The sequence below is a fragment of the Solanum stenotomum genome, chromosome 11 (genome assembly GCF_019186545.1).
Source record: "Solanum stenotomum isolate F172 chromosome 11, ASM1918654v1, whole genome shotgun sequence".
Classification (NCBI taxonomy): domain Eukaryota; kingdom Viridiplantae; phylum Streptophyta; class Magnoliopsida; order Solanales; family Solanaceae; genus Solanum; species Solanum stenotomum.
Window position 1 is genome coordinate 5,303,016 of NC_064292.1, and position 11,451 is coordinate 5,314,466.

The 11,451-nt window shown below is 30.8% G+C and overlaps 1 protein-coding gene and 1 non-coding gene across 2 annotated transcripts; one reads left to right on the top strand and one right to left on the bottom strand.

Annotated features, from left to right (window-relative positions):
• The first annotated feature begins 300 nt into the window (after nt 1-300).
• LOC125843699 (uncharacterized) lies at nt 301-2,795 on the top strand. The gene is made up of 4 exons (XM_049522879.1): nt 301-427; nt 510-594; nt 1,208-1,670; nt 2,346-2,795. The coding sequence occupies exons 1-4, from the start codon at nt 388-390 to the stop codon at nt 2,631-2,633; spliced, it is 876 nt and encodes a 291-aa protein (XP_049378836.1). The 5' UTR covers nt 301-387; the 3' UTR covers nt 2,634-2,795.
• A 546-nt stretch (nt 2,796-3,341) lies between these two features.
• On the bottom strand, nt 3,342-3,413 carry TRNAP-AGG (transfer RNA proline (anticodon AGG)). The gene has a single exon. It is a non-coding gene; the product is annotated as a tRNA-Pro (tRNA).
• Between the last annotated feature and the right edge of the window lie 8,038 nt (nt 3,414-11,451).

Sequence of the window (11,451 nt, forward strand, 5' to 3'; positions counted from 1 at the left end):
AAATGACAGCTCCTAGAAAACGTAAAAACAAAAATAAAAAAACGTGAGTATCATCCCAAAAAAATGGATCATGTAATTCGTGAATCCAGATTTAGTTCGAGTCCAATGTGAATACCAAGACATCGAGTAAAGAATCAAAAAGAATATTTAAAAAAGTTCCCAACTTGCCCCTTTAGCTTTATAACAAAATAAACTAATTAGGGGAGCGTATGATATAACCGCGCCTAACTCTGACTTTAAATTAAAAAACCTGTTCCCGCTTTTGATCATTATTTGAACTGCAAAAAAAGAAGAAGTTATAATTCCAAATTCCAAATATATTAATATTAACAACAAATAAATTTTTGAAAGTTTAATTCAACTCATTTTTTTCTGGCAAGTATTATTATGTCTATAGATATGGATCCTCACCCTACACCATTTCCAGGTAAAATTATGTTTACGCATATTTAAATTATTATGATAGGTATATATAAATGTTTGTTTTGATATTAACACAAAAATTACAGGTAAATTTCAATCTGTGAAATCAAGATTCAACAAAAATATCTCAAAAGCACCAAAAATTCAATCCAAAGAGCCATCCATTCCCAGGTAAACAAAACAAAAAAAAAAAATTAAACTTTTTAGAACTTTTTTTGTGTATAGTTAGCATATGTTCGCGGAGACGGAGCCACAGTGGTAGTTACAAGTTTGACAAACTCTATAGTTTTGGTTCAAACTTTGTATTCGTGTTAAAAGTTTATATAATGTATTCAGATGGTCAGAACTCATAAACTTAAAATTCTGGCTCTGTTTTGTATGTTTGTTTTGGACAAAACAGAGTTTTTGGTAAAATTCGAAACACAAATCTTCCAACTTTTCATACCTTTTCTTGTGTATAGATTAGCCAGTAGCGGAGCCACATAGAATGAAGGGTTGTGGATGAACAATGAACACCCTTCGTCAGGAAATTATATTGTGTAGGTAGAAAATCACACTGAACATAGGTTGTAAAAATTAGTTCTTTTTTTTATGCATAGATATATTTCATGAGTCGAGAGTTTATCAGAAACAAACTCTTTATGGTATGCATAGGGGTAAGGTATGTGTACACCTCACTCGTGGAATTACACTGACAATGTTATTGTCCTTGGTATTAAATCTTGAACATTGTTTCGTGGAATTTCTGATTACGCCATTGAGTTAGCATATATATTTGTTTCAGGCAAAACAGAGTTTTTGGCACAGTTCGAAGCACGAATGTTCCAACAAAAACAGTTCCTGGAAAGCCATTGGCAAAATCTTCATCTGGGGTTCCTCAAAAACCACTCAAATCACCAAAAAAGACTCAATCTTTAACTGAGTCTGCAGTAAATCCAGTAACGGAAAGCGCCAAGAAAGAAGTAAACAGAGCAAAAACAAGAAAGAAAAGTGTGTGTTTTCAAGAAAACAGAGAGGTTGTTGCTGCTACTGAGCCAAAAACTCCGGTGAAATCGCCTGTTTTGGCGAAGCCTCGACTCTCTGGAAGCACAACTCCTTTTCACAGTGCTGAGAAATGCAGCAAATGCAGATTTGATAGATTGGAAACGTCGAGTTATTGGCTTTCTCAGATCAAATTGGCTGAAAATGTTGGAAAACACTCTGTTTCTGCTGCTTTTTTTCGACTGGCTTTTGATACCAAAGCTGAGGTTCAATTTTCCCCTCTCTTTTATTCTAAGAATTTATCATTATCTGTTGTTTCCTTTGCTTCAGTTATCGTATTATTTATTTATGTTGTTGTTCTTTTCTCTGCTATCCTTCTACTTTATATACTTCTAATACATGTTTTGATATGTTTTACTTGAGTGGATGATCTATTGAAAACATGTAAACAACTTCTAGATCTTCCCGAGATAGGGGTAAGTTTGCATACACATTATCTCACCAGACCGCACTTATGAAATTTTACTTGGATATGTTGTTATTGTTGTTGTTATAAGTGTTTCATGGGGCTTGATTATATCAATAAGTAAACAGAAATTTTGAAGTAGTTTGTGCATATTTTCGAGTACATGTTTGAAAGAACGTCTATCATTTTGAACATAGTTTAATTTCTGTACACTGAAAAATGTGAAAGTATTATATAGTAATACACAAGGTTTTATGTATTATAAGTGTATAAATCTTCTAGACCATCATGTTAAGTTGACTAACACTCACTAAACAGCTCGTAGTTAACATGATTTTTTGAAAATTATTGCTAAATAGGACTAATGACGAACTTATACTTTCTTCCTAGTGAAAATAATAATGTCAAAAATATGAATTTTTTCGAGCATATATTATAAAAATACTAACTTGATTTCATTGTTTATTTCTCTTAGCCCTTTCGAAACATTCTGTTGGAATTGAAAAGGTATCTACGAAGACACAAGCATTTATCCGAGGGCAAAGAATGGAGAGAAGTTTGTTTTAACTATGGTTTATTGAAGGATGAGAGCAATTCTAAGGACAAAATTGGAAATAGTAGCAAGAACAAAGAGATTGAATTGGAATGTACCATTGTTGAAAAAGAAAAAGAAGAAGAATTAAAGTGGTTGAATTTGGAAGTTGATGAAGAATATGGTATTATTCAAGAAGGAAATGAACTTCCATTTTCATTATTGTGTTGAATATTATGTACTAAAGTTATAGTCTTTGTGTTTACATATTATATATATATATATAGTATTGGTTTGTATTTTGTGTTTAGTTTTAGTGTGTACTGATTGGGGAATGTAACTAGTAGAATAGTAGTAATATGTTTTGGTTTGGTTTGGTTTGTTCTAGTAGATATAGGATCGGACCTCTTTGTAACAATTATATTTTATAACAATCATGTTTTCTCTGAAAATATTCTCTATAACAATAGTTTATTGTCGCAGTCGTAACATATATCTGATCAAATAATATTATTATAGAGAAGTTTGACTGTACATAGAAATTAAGGCATGTATTACTTTTGTTGTTCATTATGAATGATTGATCTATCATACTTCGTATGTGTAGAACACTCTAAAGATTTCTACATATAAGCTTCCACTTTTATTTGTGTTGAATTTTTTGTGCTCAAGTTATAGTAGGGAATGTAACTGCTAGCACTAATAAATATGTTTTGGTTGTGGATTATAATGTGAATTTATAATCTTGAAAATAAGATAATGTTAAGTGTTATAACTTAAACTCGGTATGAAGTACCCGAGGCTTTGGGGAATAGGTATTTACAAGGAAAACATCCATAATGTGAATTTACGATCTTGAAAATAAGACAACGTATAAGTGTATAACTTAAACTCGATATGAAGTACCCGAGGCTTCGGGGAATGAGGAAAAAAAGGTTAGGGGCATTCCGAGAATTGAACTCGGGACCTCTCGCACCCTAAGCGAGAATCATACCACTAGACCAAATGCCCATCTTGTAATATTTGGACGTAAAAGTTGTAAAAATACAAATATAGTAAAAAAATAATATGAACAAAAATATTTTCTTGGGCTAAGTTGAACCCAATTAATTTGGCAAAGTTTGGTCCAGCTACAATTACAAGGCATATATATACATGTGATATTTCTGATTAAATCTTTTTTCCTCTTTAAAGTTTTTATGGCTAGCAGAGTTTAGAGGTTGATTCGGGAATTTAAATCGGTAAATGTAATAGTTATACTAGTGATTGTAGTATCCGCTAACTCTTTTTTCGATGGTAGATTCGAATTTAGTTCAAGTATAAGGTAGTTACTAGTAGGTACACTCGCACCCACAACAGCGCAGGTATAGACTCAAAATTTGATATGATTTCGAACTTTCAGATTTTTAGTATTGAATTCATTATAGATAATAAAAAGTTATGGATTCAAATTTAACATTCATTAAAATGGTAATACTTTTTTTGTATATAAGATCATCTACATTAAAAATATCAAATTCTATTGAACTCGTAATTATAATGGTGGACCCACCCCTACATGCATGCATCCCCCACCCCCCTAGGTTCTGAGGATACATTTATTGTCTCCAGCAGTATGTGAATGGCCATGGCAAGTCCAACTCAATGAGAAAATAAATTTGCAATAAACTCTGAAGTGAAACATCAAGAAAGGGATTGTGACTTGTGATAAAAGTATTAAAGTGCTCTCTCATTCTTAATTAAAAATTTTGAATTCGAGCTCTGATAGGTACAAAATCGTTATTATAAGAGAGTGTTTTACTGCTAACATGGAACTTTTCAACGCAAATCTGAATTTAATCAAGTCTCAATATGAATTCCGAGCTCTATTAGGTAAAAAGTCACCATAGGGTGTTTTACTCCTAATATGAGATTTTTCGACGCATATCTGAATTTAATCAAGTCTCAATACGAATACCTAAAACCGAGCTAGAAAAAACATCAAGAAAGGCACACACTGCACATAACAATAATAACAAACATTTTATTGGTTACCCATCCAATGTGCAGTATCTACATTGGAGTCCGACTAATCCAGATTTGGTCTATTGCATTGACACTCGCAACAAAATTTCTTTTTTGTTCTCAGTACTCGAACTCGAAACCTCTGATCAAGGGTGGAGGAATCACAATCATCCTACCACGACCCACGTCGATATAATAATAATAATAATAATAATATCAAACATTGAATGTGACATTATTGACAATCTGTAAAACTGTTATTAAACAGTAAAATGTATGAAACAATAAAAGACTTGCGGATTAAATGTTGACATGAAACATTATAACCCATGCAAATTGGACAGTGGCCCCAACTGGCCCATATTTACTGTTAAAAATAAGGCCCAAACATGAAAAAATGGAATCAACTTCCCAAGACATGTTGGCCCATATTGATGTTGTGGTAACCACATAAACAAAAAATAATTAATTTAATTATTTTATAAACATTGGAGAAAACAAATATATATTTTTGTGTTAGGGGAAATATTGGTCTTTTTAGTTTTCACCAATTGGGGAAAAGGGTCACCTTGTTTCATGTCTCATAAGTTGTTTTTCATTGGGATGTTAACATTTTTTTGTTAGGTGGCTTAGAGAAATTTCACTTGTCTAGTCGTAATCGTTAATGGTTGTATATTCAATGTATAACAAATGTATATTACTCGCTAAATTTTGCAACAATAAGAGCACTAAAAAGAAATTGGTTATTGTCAATCTTGGTCTCTTGTTTTTTTTTCCCTCAACCAAATAGACAATAACTAACATACATTACACTAAAAATCTTAATTAATGCTTTCATCTTAAGAAATTGTAGGGGAACCAAATTAAAAAGAGATTAATTAAGACATTGACATGGTGATTAAAACACTTGGATTGCTCACCTCAATTATTTACAAAAATAAAGAAATGACATGAATGGATCACCACACAATGTCCAATCAATCACTTTGAGGTAGATGTTCCAACAACTCTCCTTTTGTTGAACATCATATAGTTGCCAAAATGTTTGTTTTTTAGGTCCCTTTTTTTTACAATTTGTTTGTTCTTGTTCTTTTTTCCCTATCACAGTATAATAAATTATTTGATTAGTGAGGCATAGTGTGTGAGTTGTTTAGGAGCAGAAATCAAACATCATTAATCTTTGTGTAGGTCTTGGAGGTGCATGAACTAGGGACAAAAAGGCCCTCTCACCATAGAGATATTGATAGGGCAAAAAAAAATATCTTTCTTGTTTGTTCTCATCATGGGGCACCATGTTTTGTATCTTTTTTATTAGGGATCTTAACATTTTTAATGAGTCAGACTAAATTATTTTACGGAATCATCATAATAGTTTGTAGTTGTTGGTGTATGCCCAGTATAAATAAAATGTATAACAGATATATTATTTGATACACGTTGATGTGACTAATCTTTTGTGTGGTGTAAGACTCACTAAAAGGGTAAAATGCTTTTCATTAACAGTTTTTTCATTCTTAGGACTCGAACATGTGGATTTTTTTAGGATCGACTCCTCCACTCTTAACTAGGTTTCGAGTTCGAGATCTTCAAAATGAAAAAAACATTTGTTGTGAGTGAACACCTTTAGAGATAAACCATGCAAAACAACAACAACAACATATTCAATTCAATTTACAACTAAGGTTCGGAGAGTGTATCGGCTCAAGTGCAACATGGGCCTTGCTATGCACAATTTTACTTTTATTTAACTAGATTTCGGGTTCAAAAACTTATAAATGAAAAAAAAAACAATTGTTGTGAGTGAACGCCTCTGGAGATAGACCATGCAACTCAACAACATAGCCTGTGCAATTTAACAACCAGAGTTCAGATAGTATATCAGCTCAAGTGCAACAAGGGCCTTGCTATCTGCGATTTAAATTTCAGTCTGACTCTAATACAAACATCGAACCACGGTTAAAAAGAAAAAAAAAACATTGAAGAAACATAAAAAAAAATTGAAAAAAGAAAAAAAGAAACAAGGCCTAGGTGGGTGGTGTCCACAAGCACATGCCCAAGTCAAGGGCTTGGGGGGGAAAGACAAGGACAGATGAGAAATCTGGAATTTTGTACGTTAAACGCGGGAGATAAAGTTAGTACTACTGATCATGAATAATTAATTTTTTGAACAGTAATATTATTTAAATTCGGACGATCAATTTCAGGAATGTTTTCAATACTTCTCTATATAGCTTATAACATAAGTGAAGTTTAAAATTTATGTGTTCGAAATTCTAATCCGTTTGAGTACTTATTGGTTCTACGTTAATAATTTGTAGTATGTATTTTTATCGATTTTAAAGAACAATATATAATTTAGATAAAAATTACTAATGCGCAAAAGCTAGCCCAGACATTATGATCAATAAAATAATAATAATCGAACCTTAGGAGTGGAGCTATTGCACTTCTGTTAGATTGTTACAGGTTCAGTCAAACTCAATAAAAAAAAATTTGAACCCTATTTTATACTTAAAAAGTCTATCATATATAAATTTAGAACTCAATAATTTTAACAGGATAGAATCTTGACTTTATAAATTTTAAATCGTAACTCTATCTATATTGGCCTCGTAGATGAATTTGTACATCCTGTCTATATATAGGTACTATATATATATGTGGAGCCAAACTTAAAATCCATGACCACAGAGAAGAAAAATCTAACTAACATTCTATAGTTCCTACCAAAAAATCAAAAAATAGTATTAATAATACATATATTATTTTTTCTAATACATTCTACGATACAACTGATCCTAAATATTATCCATGGAATACAAGGACTAATAAGAGGAAAGACAGAGGCTGTACAAAAGCAACATGGTCAAGTCATTTTCCCACGTTACATGCGGGCGATAAATTAGCAATGGCATTATAAGTTACAACAATATAATATTCTCCCGTTTTAATTTGACACAAAATTTAAGAAAGTAAGGAAGAGTTTTGAATTTTGTAATTTTAAATATGTCACGTGAAAAGTTGAAATAAAGGAGTCAGTGAAAGAGGAAAGAGACATTATTTTCTAAACAGATTTTAAAAAAATAGAACAAACAAATTGAAACATATATTAAGTAATACCATGCATGGTGAGATTTCATAAGTGGAATTTAGAAAGACGTGGGTGTGTATTTAGATCTTATTCCCACCTTGTGTAAAATGAATAGATTGTTTCCAGCAAAAATCTCGATTCAAAGAAAGTGTTTTCAAAATTAGTCATGACATAACATTCACAATATTTCATCTGATGTTCAATATCCATTTTTAGGTCCAATTAATTAATATTCTCGTTGAAAAATTCTACATTAGGAAGCAAAGACTCCTTATACATCATACTATTTTTATTTTATTATTTTTACATGCATATTTTATAAAAATTTCGTAAAGAGTGTCATATCGATCCTTTAAGGAATGGGTGGTTTTTTAATATGGCATAAACATTTTATAACACTTGAGCCAACTTTTGTGATTGAATCCACATACTAAAAGGTTTCGAGTTCAATTTCACTAAAATGAAAAAAACAACATTGGGAGCATCATCGTCTTTACATATGAATTTTGCATTAATTAATGTTTAAATTCAGGCTCCAATATTATTATCGAACACCAATTAATCAAAAGTATATACTCTAGTAACTCTCTGGACAGTTTCCTGTTTTAAACACTACTGTTTGTACTCTTGTTTCTTTTGTGGTCCATGCAAACAGTAAATTATATAAGTATATTGTTTTTTCCTAGATGCATGTACATATTAGTAACTTTTATATTTTTGTAAACTTTTAAATTCAAAATGATTTGGATTTTATTTTTTGTGACACTCTCTCGTAGAAATAACATGTTTTAATTTATGATCACAAAAATTCAAAAATTATTTTTAATATGATATACGAAATGGCTAATCAACCAAAAATTCACATAAGATTCGAACTCTAAGGATATTTTTACCCCATTTTTCATTTTTTTTTAGTCAATGAAATTCAATAATTTACGTATAACTAAAATATTATTCATACGTACTCTATTTGTGAAGTATAATTATAATTAATTAGGCAAAAGGGACTCAAGTGAACACAAGAGTAATTAGAGTTCTGAATTTATAGATTTGAAATCTTAAAAATTTAACTTACTTATTTTGGAATAAACTATTTATGTGTATTAAATAAATTTATACATGCCTATCTATCAGCCCTTACAAGTGAACCCCCTCGACTCTTCCTAGTTACGTCACTAGCAAATTATATACACTACAAGAAAACTGTGAATTATATGGGGATTTTCCTGGGAATTAGTATGAAAATTTGCAGGAAAATAAGTTCCTGCGAATTTTCATACTAATCCCCAGGAAAATCCACATGTAATTCACAATTTTTTTGTAGTGATATATCTTTATAAGATTTAAAAGTCTTATGTTATTATTGATTTTTGTTTTTCTTAAGCTGGGGTCTATCAAAAACTGTATTTTTAACTCTCAGTCTCACACACGAAAAAAGTAAGGCGCTTATGTAAATTTTACATGTCTTTTCCAGATATGTCTCACATCACACTGAGTATATTATTATTATCGATTCATTTTAAATAAAGACATATATAATGGAAGGGGGGGGGGGGGGGGGGGAGAGTCTTTTTATATTCTTTTCTTTTGATATATTGTGTTTCATCCACTTTATATATATCTATTTATTTTCATTTGGAAAAGTAAAATATGAGTGTATATATGTATACAATGAAGAGAGATATGAGGGGGGAAAGTGTCAAGTTTATGAGTGGTAGTTATCAAACAGTAAGATGGTGAGACAGTTTGCCAGCGTGAAGTTCGAGGGTTCCATCTATCTCTTTTTGTTCGTGTGTTTCCACTTTTTATATTGGAGTCCGATTAAATTTGGACATGTCAGTTTATTCCTACATGTTCAAACCTGAGACTCTGCTGGTTAAGGGTATAGGAATCCGTCAAAGAAGAATCTAAGATTTCTAGAACATGAGTGAAATATATTGATCACTAGTCCTCTATAGTTAATAACTCGACATTCAATTAAGTACATCGTTTAGTCTTTTAATATCATAATGTATACATAAAATACTTAATTTTACAAAAAAAATGATTACGAACTCACACGCCTTATTTTTGACGTATAAATTTGTTATTGATCTCAACCATACCAGCACAACTCGATTGACCCATTCATTTCTCCATCTCTCACTATCACACTGAGACACAAGCCCACTGTCTTTACATGTTGACAAAGACATTACCAACAGCTTCACTTTATTAAAGTTGATCCATTATATGCATAGACAAAGTCTTGGTGTGACATTTCATGTTTGTATGTATCCTATGTTAACAGTAGTGAGTTTTTTTTAATTAAAAAATAAAAAAACTTTTAAAAGTTTAATAAATCAAGAAAATTAATACTAACGTGACTTAATGGTTAATGAATTGAACGAAAAAAGAGAAACATTAGGGGTGGATATAGAGTTTATTATACGAGTTTAGCAGAATCAGTAATTTTAACCTAATTAGGTCAGTCTATTTGTTAATTTTTTTTACTATATATATACCTATAGTAAATTGCGTACCTAGTAACACATAAATGGGTTAGAAATTATGGTGGCAAATGAAGGGTCATAAATTTCAAAATTAATTGTTGCCATAGAGTTAAGTCAATGCATAGTCCCTTGATATCATCATTATTTTTTCTCCGAAAAAAGAAAAAGTTCACGACCCTGTGGACCTTCTACCTCTACGCAATATTGCTCGGTCAGGCTTTTTGGCCATTGTGAATTATTAATTCCCAAAGCTACCTCTCGTAGGAGTTCGGGTCATGTGCCTCAGTCCTACTGTGGCTAATCATTCTCTCAGACCAATTCGTGATCATCACTTTGTTAAGTTATTACCTCACCAACTAGCTAATCAGATGAGAACTTCTTTGACGAATTCCTCCTTTCGTTTCTTAGTTTAGGGGTATTAGCAGTCATTTCCAACGATTGTTCTCATCCTAATACATGCAGTATTTGGATTTGCCTCTTATTTAGAATACGTTCAATTAGAGATAAAAAAAAAACTATTCCGTAATTTTTATCTATCTATCTAAGTTAATCAATCGATTATTCAATATATGTGTTGATAAAAGATATCATATAATGTTTAAAAAATTGAAAGAAAACAAAGAAGACAAGATGAAACATGAGAAAAGACAACCAAACCAACAAACCTTATCACCATGCAAGCGTGCTAGATCTATACATAATTTTTGTTACCAATTATGTTAGTTATCATAAGCTTAATTTTCCTTGAGAAAATAATAAGACATTTGTAGTATATATTTTATCCATGAAGATTAATCTTAAACAAAGATGTATTATTATACAATATTATTTATGTTTACAACCAAAAATATAATCTAATAATTATATATATAAGGTGATAAATAGAAGGATGTTGAAAGTTGTAGACAAATATAGGATTTATGTTGTCACAAGACAAACTAACATTATAGCTCTAAAAATGCCCATCTTTGTCTGGTCGGAAGACACTCAATTTTTGAAATGTGACTTGTTTTAACCAAAATAAATAAATTCCTATTGCCTAGAAAGAGACCTCAAGAATATTGCTAGAGAAAAAAAATATAACCCTCATATTTTTAAGGGTAATCCTATGTCTTTTTTTTTAAAAATGTGGTGGTGGTTGGGGGGGGGGGGGGTTAATTAATAACATTTTTAGATAAGTTATTGATAAATTTTGAGTTTAGTTACTGAAATATCTGACTAAGCATATTAAACTTTCAATTAATTGGATTGTGAAATTTTTATTTCTTTACTCGTGAATATTCATAAATTTACCATAGTTATATCACTTAATTGATTGAAGATTTAATGTTTTTAATCAGATATTATATGGACTAAATTAAAATTTATCGATAATTAAGGGATCAAAAATGTTATTATTCTTTCTTTTTAATAAAGGTATATGAATGTATGTAAAGAATAAGAGACAAATGAGACTACTAAG